At 40.9% G+C, this 20,814-nt stretch overlaps 1 protein-coding gene across 2 annotated transcripts in view; it reads left to right on the top strand.

The window, feature by feature from the left end:
- The window catches only part of FAM234B (family with sequence similarity 234 member B), a 66,106-nt gene that overhangs the window by 15,502 nt on the left and 29,790 nt on the right, over positions 1-20,814 (top strand). The window contains exon 3 of one of the 2 annotated variants that reach the window (XM_074325987.1): positions 3,593-3,707. In XM_074325987.1, coding sequence (XP_074182088.1) covers positions 3,593-3,707 — 115 coding nt within the window. Of the gene's footprint in view, positions 1-3,592; positions 3,708-18,204; positions 18,341-20,814 lie in introns of those variants that run through there. The other variant, XM_019744757.2, reaches the window with a different exon arrangement.

Here is a 20,814-nt window from a genome sequence, read left to right as displayed (position 1 = left end):
AAGTGGGATGCAACTACCCTTTCTAACCTGGAGGATTAAGAGGTATCAGGGCTTAAGGTTGTTAGGCGCATGCACCCAGATATCCTCCTCTTAGGTCTTTGATTCTTATTGTCATCACATCAGGTCCCTGACCGTGACATGAGCCCTGTTCTTTGAGCTCTGCTAGCCAAGCAATTAAATTCTGGACTTGATTTTCAGCAGAGTCTGCCCCCTGTGGCTACAAAGGATAAGAACCTCTTTAAACACTGCCATGGAGGCTTTCTCACTTTCACAGGATGTCTTGAGATGTCTGACAGTTTCACAGGATGTCTTGAGTTGTTAATCTGAGCACCTGTTTTTATTTTTTTCTTCAAAGCTTCTAACGCCATGAACAAAAGCCAGCCAACTCTGTAGTCTTTATAATGATCTCTCTTACTTGTCACCAGTAATGGTGTCCTTACCAATATCTGACTTGTAAGTGACCCAGTTCCAGAATCTCATTCTGGGGGTCTGCTTTTAAGAGCTACTTCTATTACCAACTGTTTTAGCTTAGGTTCTTCAAAAATGCAGAGTCTGAGACAAGGACTCGTGTGATGGTTGTTATTTTGGAAAATGATCCACAAAGGAACAGAAGAAGGAAGAATCAGGAAAGGAGGAAAAGATACCCTTAGAGCACCTCATTGAGTTGATCCCACTGTGGGGAACTAGAGGTTAATCCTTCTCTGGTCGCTCTGGGAAGTCATGTGAGTGCGTGTAAGAATTGTCTGCTTGAAAGGGAAGAAGAGAATATTTGTCACTCACTTCTTGTATGAGGATTGCCCCATGAGGTATTAACTTTCTTGAATTTCCAGTTTTCAGATAAATTATCTGGTCCTTTTGTATCCTCTAAAGGTGATCAATGAGATTTTTAAAAAAGTATTATTATAAACGTATGGCTTTTACCATATTTTATATGTTTCAGTTTATTGCAATCATTATTCTTGTCGATAACATTCGGTCTTTGGCTATTGGGAGCCCCTTCAAATTGTTTCAGTTTTGACCATGAGGAACTTCTTCACATTGGTTTCTGTGACCTTTTGACATGACCCCAGTGAACTTCAGTAGCTTCCTTGTTTTCTAGTATGACTAGGTGTTCCAGGCTCATTCCTGCTCCACACAGAAATCATTCATTTTCCCAAGGAGTCCGTGTTCCTTTTCGTGAGAAATGGTATTTAGAGATTACAGTCTTGGCACTAGGGGTCCTCATTGAGTTGGTCATTGCTTCTAGGCCTTTTTCCTGGACAGAGCTATAAATACGTATTCTTCTATGTAAAAGAAAAATACCTCATAAGTTAATACCCATATTTCCGATTCAAATAAAATAGTACAGTTTTCTTTATCTAACTTCTTTGATTTTTTATTTGTATCTTTTTACTCTTATTAACATAATTTCTTAATTTGCTTTAGTTTATTCTACATGTGGATATGATAGTTTCAAACATCATTAACAAATTACTTATTTGCTTTATTCTCTTATATACTATTATATACATCTGTATAATAGTTTCATACTATTTTTAGTAGCAACATGACCCCTGAATACAATTTAAGATTGTTTGTAATTCTGTTTTTTTCCCTTTCAGAATATATCCTACTAGGAGGGTACAGTAAAGTTGCTGTACTTTGAAATTATTGAATGAATTCTTCTCTATATAGTTAAGCCATTAAATTGATCTACTTGATATTTTGTTTTCAGTTTTCAGGGATTGACATTTTCCTATCTTGATTTAATTTTGCTTTATAATTATGTAAACTGTTTACCTGGTTTCTGAATTAAAAGCTATCAAAGTATATTCAGAGAAGTTTAGCTTCTAACTCCATTCTCTCTAACATACTTCTTCCTTCCTCGTAAAGTAACCATTTTTCCATTACATTTTACCTTATACTTCCATTTTTGAAAACACGTGCATTTTTTCATATTTTCTCCATTTTTAGGTAAAAGGTAGAATACTATACATTTTATCCTGTATCTTGCTTTTTTCACCTAACCATACATCATGGAATTCACTCTGTAGTGATAATAGAAATCTTATTTCTTTCTACAGCTGCGTAATTCTCCATTGTGTGAATTTATAAATTGAAGACAATACCAATAGATTAGGAATCAGTAACTAGAAAGACAGAATTGTCACTTATTGTAATGAGGAAAACTGCAAAAGGAATAGGATTTGGGGGGAAAAAGGTCAGGAGTTTGGTTGAAGACACACTTTGTTTGTGATGCCTATTAGACATCAAGGAAAGTTATGAGTAGACAGTTTTGTCTGTAAGTGTCTGGAGTTAAAGGGCAAGATCCAGGCTAGACATATAATTCGAAAGTTAATAGTCAGGGAGTACAGTGAAAGAATGGAGGAGTAAATGCTTCAGTCCAGTTAGTTCTCCCATTTTCATGAACTCCTAATTCTAGCTGAGATTTTGGTTGCCTGATTCTTTGTCCTGAACCCCCATTTCACTGATTTTCCTGGTGAACACAAAGGCAATCATTGCCTCAAAGCAGAGTGGGGAAGAGACAAGAGGAAATGTAAACTTGTTTACACTAGCCTATTTCTCTAGGAGGGTTCTGCCCCAGGCTACAGACGACCTATCTGCCCCCACCACCTCAGGTGCACTACTTCCATCTCCCCAGAGGTGTCTCCTGTCCATGTCATTTGTTCCTGGAATTCCCGTTCGCTTTAAACTTTTCCTTGTCTCATTCTGGGGAAGGGAGCCAGCAAAGTGTGCCAGGTTTCCATCTTTGCAGGAACCAGAAATTCTATTTGATTTGTATAATTAAACAAGGGAAAGGATTATTTATTTTTTTAAGAGAAAAAACACGGGGGAGACTGGTTTATCATCTCTTTCAAATAGCCTATGAAAACATCCCTAAGAGATTGAAGCTGATTAGATTCAAGTTGAGGAAAACAGGGATTCAACAAAGCTGGGAACTACATACTGGGTGAGAAAATTGAAAATTGACTACTGCCAGGAAAAATAAAGTATTCTATGTGAAGAAATGTTATAATATAAACACTCTGAAATTCTACCGTGGGTAAACATGCGTAATGTCTCCTTAAGAGATATTTCCCTAGTCTATAGCATGCAAGGGGAAGGATATCAAAGTTCATCACATTATTTCATAAGGAAGTTATAATTAATGTTAAATATAATCACCACTAAAATAAACAAGAAGAGCAGGTTATAAAATTAAACTAGATGGTATAATTTGAGGTAAATAAAATGTAAATAGATATTAGAAAAGTATTTTAATGGAAATTAATATCTATATTTTATATAATTTCTCTTGATCAATTCTATGTCCTTAGTATATTTCCTCTTTTTTATTTCTGTGGCAACTTTAAAATTTTTTACAAGAAATATATGCTTTTTATGCACTAATACAAGTGAATATAGGGTCAAAAGTGAGAGTTTTCCTATAACAGTACTTTCCCTTCATGGATGCAAAACAACACACCTCCCAGAGATAACCACTCTTGACAATTTTGTATTTATCTTGCCTGTCTTAGTCTTTTGAGGCTGCTATAACAAAAAATATCATAGACTGGGTGGCTTATCAACAACAGAAATTTATTTCTTACAGTTCTGGAGGCTGAGAAGTCCAAGATCAAGTTTCCAGCAGATTGGGTATCTGGTAAGAACCTGCTTCCTGGTTCACAGATGGCCATCTACTTCTTGTATCCTCACATGGAAAACGGGTGAGTGACTCTCTGGGGTCTCTTTTTTAAGGGCACTAATCCCATTCATGAGGGTTCTACTCTCATGATCTAATCACGTCCCAAAGACCTCACCTCCAAATACTATCACATTGGGGATTAGGTTTCAACATGTGAATTTTTTTGGGGGGGCACAAACATTTAGTCCATTGCACCTTTTTACGTACATAAAACATTTTTCCGTAGGCACACACACACACACACACACACAGAATTACTTTATACATATATATTTCTGAAACTTATGATGGGCATGTTCCCATATTAGTACATTTAGATCTATGTCATTATTTGAAGTAGCTGAAATTCATTTTGTACATATGTTAATAAAGTACATTTTTATTTCATTCAAATGACACACAAAAAGATAAACTTGAAATGAATCATATCCTCTTTTATTCTTTTAAAATTAAAACAATATGAAAATAATAATAAGTAATACCTGGTCACTGGACCCCGTTGTATCTATTGTCTAAGTAGCCAGCTTGTGCTTTTTGCCTGTTCACTAAAAGAGAACAAATCCACAGATCTATAAGGCTAAGGTATAAAAAGCAATACATTTGTAACAGAAGCAAATAGACTCTTCTATCCCTCATCTTTAAGACTGGAGAGTGGAGAAAAATGTATTCAACAATTTCTCAGATAAGGGAACAAACGTGCAGGATAGAAAGTAACATTATAGAAAGAATTTGTAAGAGATTATATGGGATAGACAGAAAAACTTTATGCAAAAATCCTTCCTCTAAGGTGCTTTCTCTCATTAAGGTTGGCCTAGTAAACAAGAAAGGAACTTCATTTTTAGAAATGAGATCATAACCTCAGGTCTTTAAGGTTAACATAGAAAGAGAAATGAGAGATTTCTTATAAAGCCTTCTCTCTAAAGAAAGTGAGGCTTCGTTGCTCAAGGAGAAATTAATGTCAAAGAAAACCTCTTGCATTGGGAGACAAAACTTCATGTACTGAAGGCAAAGGAAAGGGAAAAGAAAAATATTTTTGATAGAAAGGAGGAAATAACTTGAAGCAAAATTTCTGAAGAACCCTGCCTCAATATTTCAGGCATTTTAAGGATTGCTATATGGAAGAGGGATTAGGCCTTGTTCCCTATGACCTCAGAAGGGAGAGTTAGTGTTGCTGGGTGTGGTTGTGGGTAACAGTCACAAACTTATCCAACGGTGGATCTCTGCTGCATGCTACGAGCTGTCAGCAGCTGATAATGTCCAAGCAGAGATGAAATGATGGAGGATTACAGAAGCAATTCCTACTCAGTGGGTGATGAGACAGTAAAGCGTTAATAGGAGCTTGTGAGCTGGCAGGATGGGACAGGCAAAGAGTTAACAGGAGCGAGCTTGTGGGCTAACAGGAATGAGCTAAACATTAACCACTTGGTTCTGAGTCCCCTGGCTAGCACTGCACCTGTAAGCTGACAAGCACCTTACATCCATCATAGATAGGAACAGAACAGTTTCAAATCACAACAGCAACCCCTTGCAAGCTGATATACATCATAGTTGGGAACAGGACAGTTCTCAGGAGAAGACGATTGTAATGACAGCCCCCCTGCAAGCTGACAGGCAAGCTACATCCTGCATGGAAAAATATAAAACCCCAGCACTTGTTCTCATCAGCACAGCTGTCCCTATTCGGCTCTGCCTGGTCAAAATTCCCTTTGCCACAACTCTTTCTCTCTCAACTTTCAATAAATCTTTTCTTACTCTTGTAGAATCTCGTAAATTCTTTTACATTCTGAGAATGACCAGGGGTTAATTCTACACCAAGACAGTGGGGATTAGATTTGCTGACCTCTGAGATCCCTTCCAATTTTGTGATCTAGTGTTATTAAAAGAAACAACCACACACACTCAAATCCCCTTCAGCCGGGCTGACATTGGACATGAGGGTGTGAATGGGGTACGGTGGCTCTGTGTGCTGGGGAGGCTATTGGCGGGTGGAGGGGGGCGGGGGAAGTATTTCTAACAGGACTCATAAGTGTAAACCATTGGATTTAAAATGTATTACAAAATTCATGGGCATCTGAGTGGGGGCAGGGTCCAAGGGCTCCCCTAAGAAGAGAAACAGGAGCTGGCAGGGACATGCTCCACCTGAATGGCACTGAATCCTACTTGATCCCAGGCACTGGAAGGGACTTTGAACATTTCAAGGAAGACACTTCAAAGTCTGGTTTGTCCAGAACAGTAACCCCTTTTGCCCTCGTTTGAAGGCTATACTGCCTTTTAGTCTGAAATTGTCATTCTGGATTTACTTAGAAGGCATAAAATTAAAGTTGATAGGTGATGAATGTCTGAGGAAATACGTTGAATGTGATTATGATTAAAGAAGTTTTTTTGTTTATTATTCCATTTTGGGCTAAATTTTTGCCTAATTTTCTCCTTAATTTCTTATTTAAATTAAAACTTAAGAATATGTAGTTTACTATGTATCAGGAACTGGAAGAGATGATACATCATCAATGAGATTAATATTGTAAAACTTGAATAATGATTTAATGGAAAAGAGCTTGAAAATTAAATTGTTATTCTACTTAGAAAGAATTATATAATATAAAGCCAAAGGGTAATGAAGTTCTTCAGTGTCTAATATTTCTAGTCCTAGTTTCAAGGTGAAAGAGAAAAGGTGCACACAGACTTTTCTCAATTGAAGAACTCTCAATCATAAGTATTTAAGGCTGAGGAAAAAAATCTGTAGTCTCAAAGAACAATTTAACATTATGTGAAATGTCCTCTACCAAAAATACGTTTGTTGTAGAGGCTATTAATGAAGAAAAAAGTAATTTATGTAAACGAAAATCTCTGGAATAAGACAACAGAGTTTCATTACTTTAAGGCCAAGGTAGACAAAGAAACATAAAAATAAATGTTTTTCCATTTAGAGATAAAGACACGTGTGCTCCAATGTTCATTGCAGCTTTGTTTACGGTGGCCAAGACATGGAAACAACCAAAATGTCCTTCGATAGATGAATGGATAAAGAAGTTGTGGTATATATACACAATGGAATACTATTTGGCGGTAAGAAAAGATGACATAGGAACATTTGTGACAACATGGATGGATCTTGAGAGTGTAATGCTGAGCGAAATAAGTCAGATAGAAAAAGCAGAGAACCATGTGATTTCACTGATATGTGGTATATAAACCAAAAACAACAAAAGAACAAGACAAACAAATGAGAAACAGAAACTCATAGACACAGACAATAGTTTAGTGGTTACCAGAGGGTAAGGGGTGTGGGGGGTGGGAGATGAGGGTAAGGGGGATCAAATATATGGTGATGGAAGGAGAACTGACTCTGGGTGGTGAACACACAATGGGATTTATAGATGATGTAATACAGAATTGTACACCTGAAATCTATGTAATTTTACTAACAATTGTCACCCCAATAAATTTAATAAAATAAATAAATAAATAAATGTTTTTCAGGGGATGAGAATCTCCTGAAAAAAAGAACAAAATTTTACTCCTGGAGGCAAGAGGGAGCAGTAGAATGAACATAAAGTATTTGTGATGGTAATAAGAAAAACAGCATCATGTCAATTTCTCTAAGAATCCTACTTAATATTCTTTAAAGCTATTGACAAGGCAAACAACAACAAAATACTCGAGGTCTTTAACTCCCAGGTAAAAGAGAAAATAAAGAATAAATATGTCTAATTTCATGGAAGATTGCCCCATGCAATATCATCTAAGAAATCCTCTTTGGTTTTATTTTTAGCATCTTCCAAAATTATGGCAAGTGTCCTTTCTGAGCTAGACTGTTCCTTGATGCTTTTGACCTCAAGATTTCAGACACCAAGAGCCAGAGGGCATCAGAGGATTTCCCATCACCTTTATGATTTTCACGACTCTCTTCCTCTGTCTAAGGGTGTCTTCCTTAAAGCTCCCAGTGGTTGTCCACCAGACTCAGTGTGTCTTTGTCAGGACATGGATGAGAGAGGGCAACTGAATGTTTGCAGGCATGATCTGGTGACTTTTCCAAGGAGTAAGATTGTTTTTCACTTCACCTGTTACTTTGCTCAGAGCAAATACTATGGGCTCATGGAAATATCCCATCATATCTACTTCACTTGAGTCACCAAGGGGTAAGTTTATTCCTGTCCTCTTAGAACCATGAAAACATACAAGCACAGTTTCTCCATAAAGAGGGGCTTTTAAATACTGAAGTTGTAAAAAATCCACCTTCTTCTCCCTTGTGTTAGATATATAGCCTGGCTTCTGTGAAGAGGTTTATGAAACAATTAAGCATGGTCTGTTAATCCCATCTGCTTCCAATAAGAAGAAAGAATCACTACATAGCTGGAATAAGGTCTTTGGCTCCATGTCAGGTGTTAGGAGATGGATTAGAGAAGAAGAAAGTAGCTTGGGGGAGAATCTCTCTAAGGGCAAATAGAAGAGAAAACAATATCATTGGGAAAACCTACCATCTAAGAGAACAGAACTTCACCACTATCAAGCAGAGATGCACAAAAAGAATATTTATGGTTGTTGAAGGTTAAGGGGCCGATAAATTAAGACCCATCTTCCCTGAATAGTTCTGACTAAATTGAGAATAGGTTGAGGAGATGGGCAGATGGAGATAAAAATACCAGCTTCACTATTGAAAGAAAGCTAGACTGTGTGACATGGCTTAGATCTATGGCCAAAAGAAGTTTCTAATCCTTCCTTTGAATTAGAGACTTACCAAGTATGGCATGGCAGACAACTGGGGCCCCTTAAGTCATGGCAGAGAGTAGACCAAAATGCATGCTCTGAGGGTAGGTAGATCACTCCTAGTCTTTTCTTCCTTGATCTCTCTGCAGCATTTGAAACAATTGATTACACTCCCACCCCCAAACACCCTTTTTCCTTGGCTTCCAGGACACCAGATTCTCCTGGTTACCCTTCAATCTCACTGGCTACTCCTGCGGGTTTCCTCTGCTGGTTCTTCCTCTTCTCCATGAGCTGTGAGTGTTGAAATGCGAGTGTTAAAATGTTGCAGCATTCACTATCCCCTCCCCTTGCCTTCCTCTCTCTCTTCTATCACAGTCACTCTTTAGGTGATTTCATTCAAATATGGGCTATATGCTAATGACCCCCAAATTTATATCTCCACTTGGGATTTCTCCCTGAACTCCAGATTCTTATATCCAACTGCCTAATCACCATTTCCACTGGCATATCCAATTGGATGTCCAATTTAGCACATCCTAAACCAAACCCTGCCCCGATTCTCTAGTTTTCCAATTGCTCGGGCCAAAAGCCTCAGAGTCTCCTTGATTCCTGTCTTGCTCAAACCTCACATTCAATTATCAGCAAATCCTGTGTCCTCTACCTTCAAAATAAATTAAGAATCCCATCACTTCTTCCCACCTCCACTGTCACCATCTTTGTCTAAGCCACCATCATGTCTCTCCTGGACCATTGCAGTAGCCCAAAGCTATTCACCACCCAAATCACTCACACAATCTATTAGAACAACAAAGTGACCCAATGGGATCTTTAAAAATCTGAGTCAAATCAACACTTCTGTGCCCTCAAACTTTCAGAGGCTTCCTATTTAACATAGACTAAAGGCAAAGTCTTTACTTGGGCCTACAGAGTCTATATAACCTGTTTCTGCTCTGGCCGTATCTGATCTCATCTCTTACTCTTTCCCTAGAACCATCCTTTCCAGCCACATTCTTGCTGGTCCTCAAACAGGCCAGGCACGTGTCTACCTCAAAGGCTTTTCACTTGCTATTCATGCTGCCTCCACAGATCTTTGTTCACTGTCACCCTCTTACTGAGGCCTTCTCTAATCATTCTATTTTAAATGGGACACCCTGCCACCCTCACCACCTCAACTTCTATACTTTATTTCCCTTCTCTATTCTATTTTTCTCCATAACATCTATTACCATCTGACATATTTATTTATCTACCTTGTCCCCTGCTTACCTCCATTGCTCCCACAAATACACACACCACAAGGGCAAGGATATTTTTTTGTCTATTTTGTTTGATTTTTATACCCCCAGCATTTAGAATAGGGCTCAGAAAGTAGCAGTCGCTCAAATATTTGTTGAGTGAATGATTTAAAAAATGAATGACTGAATGAGTCCCAAAGGGGAAGGAGCTATGGTAAGCATGCCCTCCTTCTTTGTGAACTCAATCTATCACAACATTCACTTCTTCCATGGGGCTCTAGTGCAAATCTGAGGATTGGGGAATAAGTGTTCCTCCAAAAAGGGGTGGAGGAAAATATAAAAACCTATTAGAAAACATCTTGAATAGGACCACCTCAAATAAGGTGGCTTTTAAGACTGAGGAAGCGGAGGAGTAAACAAAACATTGATTTTTTTTTTTTTTTAAAAAAGCTAAAGTTTATTGGGGTTACAATGGTTAGTAAAGTTACCTAGGTTTCCGGTGTACAATTCTATAATACATCATCTATATATCATGTTGTGTGTTCACCACCCATAGTCTGTTCTCCTGCCATCACCATATATTTGATCCCTTTTACCCTCTTTTACCCCCCCTCACCCCCTTACTCTCTGGTAACCACTAAATTATTGTCTGTATCTATGAGTTTCTGTTTCTTTATTTGTTGTCTTGTTCCTTTGTTGTTTTCAGTTTTATATCCCACGTATCAGTGAAATCCTATGGTTTCGACTTTTCCTGTCTGACTTATCTCGCTTAGCATAATCTCAAGATTTTTTTTAAATTAAAGTTTATTGGGGTGACAATTGTTAGTAAAGTTACATAGATTTCAGGTGTACAATTCTGTATTACATCATCTATAAATCATATTGTGTGTTCACCAATCAGAGTCAGTTCTCCTTCCATCACCATATATTTGATCCCCTTTACCCTCATCTACCATCCCCCTCCCCCAAGATTTTTAAGATGAACTTAGAAAAAGAAATAAAATGAGACAACTTGTGTTAGGAAGGAGGAAATAATCTGTATGTAAAATCTCCTCTCCAAGTAAACCACCTTTGGTCTTTAAGACCGGGGTAAAGAAATAAAAAGTAATTACTCAGCTTTCGAAGACTAAGCTATAAAAGGATAACATTTATGTTAAGAAAGAAGAAAAAGAAATAAATGAGATTATCTGAACTGGATAAGTAAGAATAAAAATTTTCCAGAGCCTTTAGTTCTTTAAGGACAAGCTCTTGGAAGGAAAACAAAATAAAACAAAAAAGAATGAAAGAAAATATTCTTGGTGGCAAAGGTAAATTTATTTGTCTCACAACCTCTGCATGGTTTGTGGCCACATACATCCTCTTAGTACTTCCATTGTGATTGCGCCTCTCAAATTCTCAAACAACATCCTGGGGATGAAGTAAGCGTCAGATCAAGTACTGTGTCATATTAAACCCAGGCTGATGAACCAAGCTCGCCGCCAGAAAGCCGGCCAGATTAAGTGATGATCAGGTTTTATTAAGTTATCTAAGAGGCAAGATTATAATTACAAATGCTTAAGAAATAAGTTTTAGACCATAGGAGAACAAAGAACATTAAGCAATAAATTTTAGGTTTAAGCAATTCATCAAATTACATTATAACAATATGCCTCAAATAAGGAAAGATGAAAAAAATTTATTGTATAGAAATGAGAATAATGGATAGAATTTAATTTCATTGTGTGTTAGTTAGGGAGAACTTACTTTTATATAATATATCGCATATGATGGCCTTTTATCTTCCCTTCATTACAGATCAATAGAGAGGGAAAGTCATTGTGTGTTGGGCTGTCATCTAAGGCAATGATTTCACCTAGCCCAGTGGTATCACTCAGGGTGAGATAGAGCCAGGGAGCCTCAGTGTCTCTGTGAGATTTGGTCTAGTCCCCTGATGGATGACAGCTGACTTTAGTTGCAGGGATCCTAGCTGCTGGAGTGGCAGCTATGCCGTTCAGGCTGGGTATAGGTAACTGTCCCATCTATAGTCAGGCTCACAGGAGAAGAAATGTGAGTTCGGTAAGGTTTAATAGTTTGTATGTCAAGAGGAAAATAAATAGCACCCACATTTTTTTTTCTTGCCAGAACAGGAAAGCAGGCGAAAGGTCAGAACTTGCGCTTACTTTGTGTGTGAGAGATAAGCACGAAGAACTTAATCTACCACGACTCTTTCTTCTAACCGGTCTCTGTTTCCATTCTTGTTTTCCTCCCATTTATTTTCCTCATAGCAGCCAATTAGATCATATTGCTTTTTGATTGAAGTCCTTTAATGTCAAGGCTTTCAAGGCGTCTGCATGATCTGGCTCCGGTCTAGCTCTCGCTTCTCACCACCAGCTCTTTGGAAGTATCCTCCAGACCCACAGGTTTCCTGCAAAGAACCAAGCTCTTTCTGACTCAGGCTTTCATACACGCTGCTCTTCAGTTTTTACACAGTCAACTTCTGCCAACTTTTCAGGTCTCAGTTTCTCAAAGAGCCAATTCCTCGTGTCCCCACACCACAACCTACTCTATGTTCTCCCTGTAACTGTCTCTCAGGGTACTAGGTTCTTTTCCTTCATAGTGCTTATCACGGTTTGTAACGATGCATTATTTAGTACTTGCTTCATGTCCATCTCCCACTAGATTGCAAGGTCTTTGAAGGCAAGGATCGTGCTGGTTTTGTTTACTATTTTATATCCAGCTCTGCAGAAAGGATTGGCCAGGAATGGCCCCTTGAGAAAGTTAAAGCCAGTGGACTCCAGGAGCAGGGCTCTTGATATCAAGTATTAACGTTTCTTATTCTGTGTTATGACGCCTTATGGAGATGTAGAGATGAGATGAGCAGAGGTAATTGTCAGAAAAGCTGAGCCCCCCTAATGGAGGGGTAGGGGAGAAGTGACAGCATTAGGCATATGTGGAGTGTGTAAGCACCGCTAAGGTATAAACATGCAGAAGGACTGGGTTTCCTGAAGTTATGCCGGCTGGGTGCTTGGACCATGGCGCTGGTGTGTAGAGCAGTGACAGAACTTGAGCACATTTGGATGACATGAATCAAGGAATGTAAACTTTAAAAAAAGTTGTATTAATTATTAAAATGTTCTCCCTTCCCCACTTTTTAACTTTTTTTCTAAATTGATTTCATTCTTCTCTTATAATTTAGCCATTCATTTATGAATTCACGTTTATTCAATAAACATCTGGAGCAATGTGTTCTGCATTGTTTAGGGCTAAAAAAAGATACGAAGATCTCCCTTCTAGTCTTTAAGAACTCAACATTTAGTATAGGAGTTTTAATATGGTAGACATATATTCAAAGCATTATAAAACACAGCTGCCTATGATAAAGACTCTAAGAAGGGCAGAAAAATGAAGTGTTCTAGTATGTCAGTGACAGAACCAGTGGTACCCTAATTTATTGACTTTTGGTGCGTTACTTAAGACTTAACCAGTAATCTAGAAGTGCAGAACTAAAAAGACTCAACCAGGGGCGTAGTCTAAAAATGAACAAACTAGTGTGGCATAGGTTCTGACCAATCAATCAGAGCATGTCTGACTCTTCAGCTAGGACTCCCAACTGATTAGAACAAACGTTGGCCAAATATCAGCTGTATTCAACATTAGACCCTTATCATGAGTCAGGTACTATCTTAACAGGGTTTTTAGTCTGGTTACTACGCTGTAAGTGAGGCAGGGGTTGCAAATAGTCTTCAATTTTTAGACCAAATCAAACTGATAGGTAATGGCTCCCTGGGCAGCTGAGTTAAGGATTCTAAAGCTGAGTGTAAGCTCACTGTAAAAGAATGTGGTGTCTGATGTGTGCCATGGATTAAGAAAGGGCAAATTGTAGCACTCGTGCCATGTATTTGATGTCTTTGCTTGTGATTAAAAAACAGACATACCTGCATTCAAATCCTTAAGCACGTAGGAACTGTGCATGACTTTGGGCAAGTGGCTTTATCTGTCTAGCTTACACATCCTCATTGTAAGACTGGGGTAGTAAAACCTACCTCATAGGATTATTGTGAGAATTAAACAAGAATATATATTGGAGGGACAGTATGGAGAACATTGTGTGAGAATTCCATTGTATGAAGTGACAGCTTCCATGCAGTACAAAAATTCTGCCCTCTGTAGGATGGAGGTGAGATTCCATCCTTATGTCCAGGCCAATGGCAGCAAGAGGCAGGAAAGGGAGGAGAAGGAAGCTTAAAATCGGGACAGACCCAAGAGTCCTGGCAGAGGAAAAAGCGGTGATGGAGCCAGGAGCAGAGACCTGGGAGAAGAGATGTGTCTAACATATTTTTTGGGTGGAATGCCCTCCCCCTGATCCCTTTGAATCTTCAGGAAATCTACACAAATCACAATATGCTTGGTCCACTGGACTTTTGGGGAGTGTCGGGGGGACTGGTGAAGGGCAGAGTTTTGGATCAAGGATGGCAAGGGTCCAAAACAGTGTCTCCTCTTGTAGGTGATAAATGCTCAGTAAATGAGCGCTATCACCATCCCCATCGCTACCACAAGTGCTTCAGTAGACAGTTGAACAAGCTGTGATGATGGCCTAGAGGAAAGAGGGTTAAGTTGGCCTGGATGGATCTGTCCTAATTACACTGTCTTTCTTAAACACATGCTCCAGCCAGCGACTTGTTAAGAAGAAGGCTTTGTTTAAACCTCAGGGCCCAGAAAGCATTTCATAGTCTTGACTCTAGAATGTCCTATAGACCCCAAGTCTGTATGACTCTAAGCTGGGTGAGCCCTTGTGTTTTATTAAAGGATGCTCAGGAAACACAAACCTGTTTGTCTTCATGACAAGCCATGCAACTCCTGGGCATAGAGTCATGTTCTCTGTGATGAGAAGTGAACTTGCCGCTGTACTCACCCTTTTTGAACTTCCTGATCCAGACGCAAGGCTGACTGCATAGGAGCCTTGACATTTGCACTTAACCCCAAAATAATCTTTGCTGAGCACCTCGTTTGCTTTTCTCCATCTTGCTCTTGTTGCTATTTGTTACAGTATTTTCTTTCAGCTTTTTTGATCTCATCCTGATTACGGCTTCCTGATTCTCTTGGACACCAGTGTGGCAGAGGGTACTACTCTGAGCCTGAGCTGGGTCTGCCAGTGGGTTTAGACTTGTCCAAGCCCTGCTGACAGATTTAGGAGTGGCCTCCAGAAATCTAGCTGTGGAGGGACTGAGGAGCCTCCTGGAGAGCTTTACCTTACACACAGTGGGAAATCCTAACGCAGGACAAGAAACCCAGCTCAGGAACAAAGCTTTAGTCCCTCAAGGAGAAGGCACTTCTAAGTAGAGCAGTGCCTGAACCCCCTACCCACCACCAAGAACTCAGGTCTGCGGTCTGTATCCTATAAAGACTTGGGGTGACTAGTGTAGCAGAGATTGGCTAGATGCTTACTAAACTGTTTCCTTTTCCTGGGCTCATATTTTGTTGACACACATATTCTGTGTCTGAGTTCTAGCCAAATAAATGTGGGCAAATGTCACATATACCACCTCAGGCTGGGCCCATAAGACTTCCTGCATGATCAAGCATGCAGATAATCCAGCCGAGGTCTCTAGGCCCTAAGGATGAAGAAGCACTGGGTGGAAGGAGCCTGGGTCCCTCAATGTCCGGGGGGTATAGAGCCCCACGGCTGCCTATCTTTGCCCTCACCTTGACAGTGACATGAGCAGAAATCAACTCTTACTATCTAAAACCACTGAAATTGTCAGGTTGTTTGTTATTCCTTGCCCCGATTGACTCACTAAGTAAACATGGAAATCTTTGTTTAATGAAAATATTGCCTTTGACCTTGAAGAACAGGCAGCATAGTGTTGGTATTTTTCTAATAAGTATAACATAAAAAGAAGAGAGAGGCAGTCTTCTCTAGTGGCCATTGCACAGCTTTGACATTTTCAACAGCACTAACATATGAAGTGGCATTGACTGGTGGGAGACAGAAGAAGCAGTAACTCTTTTTGAAAGGAGGCAGAAATGACCATGAGGCCTGGTGGTCTCAGAGTTATCAAGAAGAGGGTGGCAGCTGCTGGTGGACACAGTGGTACTGGTTCCAGGAGGAAGCAGCGAAAGCTACTGGGAGCATCAGGACCAGCAGAAGTGGCCATGGTGTCCAGGGAATGGTAAGTATTAGATGAGCGGATTTGATCATGATCCCATGTAGGACTCAGAGATTTCGAGCAATACTTGCGATATCACAAAGGTAATAGGAACCAGCAAGTATGGGTTTTGTCTGCAAGTATTGGAAGCTTGGAAGGTTGGGGAAGAATACTCTCACTGCAGATCAATGTAGGAACAACAGGAGGGGCTCTTCTGGCTTCCATTGTGACTTTCAGAGATAGGATTTCTTCTCTTCATACCACATAGAGCAGTCTGGCAGGCTAGTCTGCCCACAGGCATCCCGCCCCAACCACCCTTGTTTCATTTCTCGGAGCAGTTAGCCAGGTTGCATTCAGGAAGCCCTGGGCGGTTGCATTTTCCACAGTGATCTCAGTGGGTGTTTGGGCAATGAAGACACTCGTTTTCTTCCTGATAACTAGAGAGGAGCTCACAGGTTTTCTCTATGTGAAAGGCACGGATCATTCATTTGATGGCTGCTTTGACTTTTTCCTTTAATTGGAAGAAAAGTCTATTCAATTTGAGAAAGACTGTTCTAGACTGTGGTTCCATGGTAAAAATGGAAAACACTGTGGAGGCACAGGAGAGATTTCTGGAGGGCAAGTAAGGCAAAGAGGAGGGAAGCTCAGGGAGCAATTCCTCAGCATCTACTTTCCTCTGAAAATCCTGGACAAAGCTAGGGTGATTATGGGCAGGGTGGAAATGCCATAAAGATTAGGCATAGGCAGCTGAGGGGCTGGAGCTGCCACAGCTATGGGATGTGTGTACACTCACACACATGTATGTATACACATAGAATTGTGTTTGCGCACACTGGTGCACTTTGGGTGAGTGACCATACCGTTTCAAGCAAAGTTTCAATCAAACTTTAAACTGTACAACTCTAATTTACTTCCATCACATAAGAAGGGACCGTCCTAGAATATACCCTTTCTCTAAGAAAAGTGGGCCGATTTCCTCCTATTCCTCATCTCCTGTGTAACCTGGCTGTTCCAGTCCACTTGTCCCCTTTCCTGGACATTCAACTTCCTGTTCTTCTGCAGCCGGAGCTGACATTTTCTATATCTTACCTTTCAGGTTGTTTTTCTCACTTTTCATGGGTCAAGAATGTGTTCCAATGAACGAATCTGGTATCAGGAAAGCCATGGCTGACGTACTGTGACTTGTAGTGCTACCCTCCTACATGACCTACATAGATGTAAATATGGCTTTTAATCATTCCTCCAGAGAAGAGGCAAACAGTAGAAATTTCGCGTATTGTAGAAGGCTGAAAGCATAAATTACTAACCCATTCAATTATTATTAAATTTGCTTTTATTTGTTATTATTAAATTGTCAAAAAATTGATACTATCTTAATAAAAGGAGAGCTCACACTTATAAAACACTTTCTAAGTGCCAGGCATTGTTCTAAGTGCTCTGCATGTATCCATTTAATTCTCTGAACACTCTGTGGAATAAGGAACTATTTCATTCCCGTTTTGCAAATAAGGAAATAGAAGCAGAGAGACCTTGAGCAACTAGCCTGAGATCTGGCAGCTGGGAAATGGCCAAGTCGGAATTTGAACTCATGGCCTGGCTCTAGAGTCTATGCTTTGTCAGAGTCAGTGACATTTTCTTCGTGGGGAAAAGGGTGGTGGGGATGGCTGTTAGTCTCTCGGATTACACCCACAGGACAGTCCCACTGACAGTTTCCAAGTGAGAAGTATCTTAGAGCCTTTGTTTGACACTAAGAAGTTACGTCACCTTTCTATATCTCAGTTTTCTCTTCAACAAAACAAGGAGGGTGTACTAGATAACATCTTCAGCATTGCTGCACTAAAATGCTGATCTCTTGTTGCCTGTGAAGAAGCAGGTCAGTTTCTGCTTCCTAGACCTTCAAGCTAGAAGCTGCTGGGTAGGGTGTCACATATGTAGATCAACTGGTAAGGAAGATGAGGGTTACAGCTCCAGGAAACCTTGATCTTTACCTAAGAAAAACTTAAAGAAACAGGTGCCTATTGTATGCTGTGTGTTTTAAACAGATTATAAAATTTAATTCTCACAGTAAGGTTGTGAAGTAGATAGTATTGTCCCCATTTGAAAAATGAAGCTGAAACCTAGTCATACCAAGTGACGTGCCCAAGATGGCCCAGCTAGTTAAGGGATGCTGGCAGGATTCAAACACTTTCTGACTCCAGAGCCCCGGGCGCATTGCACAACCCACGCCTCCTATAAGACCTGCTATATCATTCCATTCTCTCTGCAAGTCTACGTGGTAGTCAACCATCTCCCCACTTCACTGAGGAGGAAAGTGACTCTCAGACTGGTGAAGTCACTTGCCAAGTTAGGGGCCTGGCTCCGAGTGGGCGGGAGACGAGCCTGCAGGAGAAGGCACTTAGGCGCGGAGGCCGCAGCCCAGCTCCTCCTCCCCACCCTGCTTCCTTCGCCGCTCGGCTCCCACCTTTCCAGGTCCCCGCCGCGCGCACGGCCCGCCGGGAACTACACTTCCCGTCAGGACGCGGGCGCGCGCACGCGCACCGGGGCCTCCGCCATGGCGACCGTGCTGTCCAGGGCGCTCAAGCTCCCGGGTAAGGAGTTGCAGCTTTGCGACCACCCCGCCCCCGCGGGGCCTGGGGAGATGGGGAGGTGAGGCTCTGGGGGCGAAGCCTGTCCGGGGCTGGCCCCAGCCCAGGCGCTGCAGGCGCGCGTAGGCGAGCGGTTGCAGTCTCCGTGGGCTGTGGTCCAAGCACCACCAGGGGGCGAGAGGGGCGTCCGGCAGGTTGGGGGTCGCTGCCACGGGGCGAGCCGGGGAAACTCGAAGGGTGGGACCGCTGGAGGAGCGAGGGGCAGGTGGCCGGGAGCGGCTGGCGCTGCTGCTGCTGCTGCTGCGAATGTCGGAGCGCGCGTTCCCTTCTGTAGGGGAGGGCTGGTGAGGGGAGCATCCTTTCCCGAGCGCCGCGGACGAGGTACCGCTGGGTCTCCACCTCCTTTCCTCCTGGGTAGGACCTGGGCGGAGGGAGGAGGGGGTGGCAGGACGGCGTGTGACCTGTAGCAGCCTCTCCACTGAAAGACAACAGTGAAGCAGGCGTGCAGTCGGTGGGATAGGTGTTTTCCCTCCTCGTGTACTTAGGAAAATAAGAATCATTTGGCTAATTGATTTGTCCAAGGTCGTCTGAGCAGTATTGAAAACACCTGGACTTGAATGTCAGGAGTCTTTTAACGCTAGATCCTGGGCTTTTGATTCCACTTGGTCGGCCCATTTATGAGCTGATCAGAATGATTTGGCACCTGCGGGTTGCAGATAATGTATGGAATATTTTTTTTAAAGAGGCACTAGTGGTGATGATAACTTCCAGAGCTAATTCAGTACTTTGGGCAGCAACTCCGTTTCCTTTTTCTTTCTCTCTTTTCCCCCCTCTTTTTTTTAAACCTCCAGGATGGAACTGTACTGTTAGAAACTTGCTGTTTTAGTAAAAGTATATTCTAGCCAAATAAATTTTAAACGTTAAGGCTTTACAAATTTTATGGTTCTCCCTAAATAAAATTTAAACAGCAAGCTATAATCATTTGTTTGCTGTTAATGTAAGGTGTTAATGGGAAAAGCAATTGCTTAGGCATCCTCAGAAAGGGCTAGTTGGGTGTCCCGTGGATACCAGCATGAGGCTGCAGTGAGATAGCTGTGTCCGTTTTTTCAAGGAGCTTCCAGTCGGCTACATTGAGTCCTGGATGAATGGGTTGAATATGGATTTCATATGAATTTGCATTTCTGTCCCCAGACTTCATGACCTAAAACATTTCTTTTCACATGGGCTCATTAAACCATTGGAAGAAACATTGATAATAACTATCTTAGAATGTGTATGTAACATTGGAATGAAATGGGGGGAGAGGGCGTATCCCTTTACCTGCAGGATTAATTAACTTGGAAAAGAGTAGCCTTGTACAGCCTTAATGTAGGGTTATATCCTCCCAAGGGGGTAATGAGATGTCAGACATACTTAGCTTTCTTTTTTTTTTCTTTTGGATTCCCCCCCCCCCCCCCCCCAGCACCCACCGCATCCCCAGCATAGGTAATTGTTAGTATCTGAAGAGGGAATGCAAGAAAATCTTGCTTTTGAAACTTTTGAGCTCTTCTGCATTGTCACATCCCGAGGCTGTGGCATACTGATAGGGTAGGGAAAACACAGTCTGGTCCTTGGGCCTGTGTTCAGACAGCAGCTTGCCCTGAGCAGTCAGGTATGTTTGATACATTTTAAGGCCCAGATATAACAGCCATATGTTCTTTTTATGTGATGTAGGTGGTTTTTTTTTTGATGGTTTGATTTTTTTTGTTTTTTGTACATTCGCTTGTCTCCCTCTTGCCTTTTCTCCCTTCCACTCCCAGTACAATTTGTAGCTTTTATATTAGGTAGAAGTTGCCTTCTTATCGCTCTTTTGGATATGCTGTAATTGGGACTGTGAGGCTGCTATCCTGTTTGGTTTACTGTGTCATGTTACCTTAGTTAAATTCCTCACTATTTATTTTTTAAAAAAGGGTAGAAGTGACATATATTAATTTTAGGTGTATAATGTAATGCTTCAATATTTGTATGTACGAGCATATTGCGAAATGATCACCATAGTGACATCCTTCCTATTTTTATGTGTAAGGAAGCAGCCTAGAATGGTGACTAAGAGCATGAGACGGGCTTGGATTCAAACCCAGTCTTTACCAGATGAGTTACTTAACATCTTTAAGCTTTAGTTTTTTCATGTGTAATAATAATATTATTATGGAACATTGACTATATGCCACACACTCTGATACATACTGACCTCAGGGTTATTTGTTATAGTAAAAGACATGGATATGCTTGAGAGGCTTGTTAGCCTTCAACACATGTTAGTTGTTCAATAGGTGTTTGCTGTTACTACTATCATCATTAGCACCATGACATTTACAAATGTAATACCTGAAAGAAGGTCTGATGTAGCAGTGAGCTAATGACAGTCATCCAGCTCCAGATAAAGATGTTTGGCTCATATGCATAGAATGAGGTTAATTAATAACAGAGAGACAATG

This window comes from Rhinolophus sinicus, linkage group LG02, assembly GCF_036562045.2.
Source record: "Rhinolophus sinicus isolate RSC01 linkage group LG02, ASM3656204v1, whole genome shotgun sequence".
Lineage (NCBI taxonomy): Eukaryota > Metazoa > Chordata > Mammalia > Chiroptera > Rhinolophidae > Rhinolophus > Rhinolophus sinicus.
Note: the sequence above shows the minus strand (reverse complement) of the source record. Positions and strands in the feature narration are given on the sequence as shown.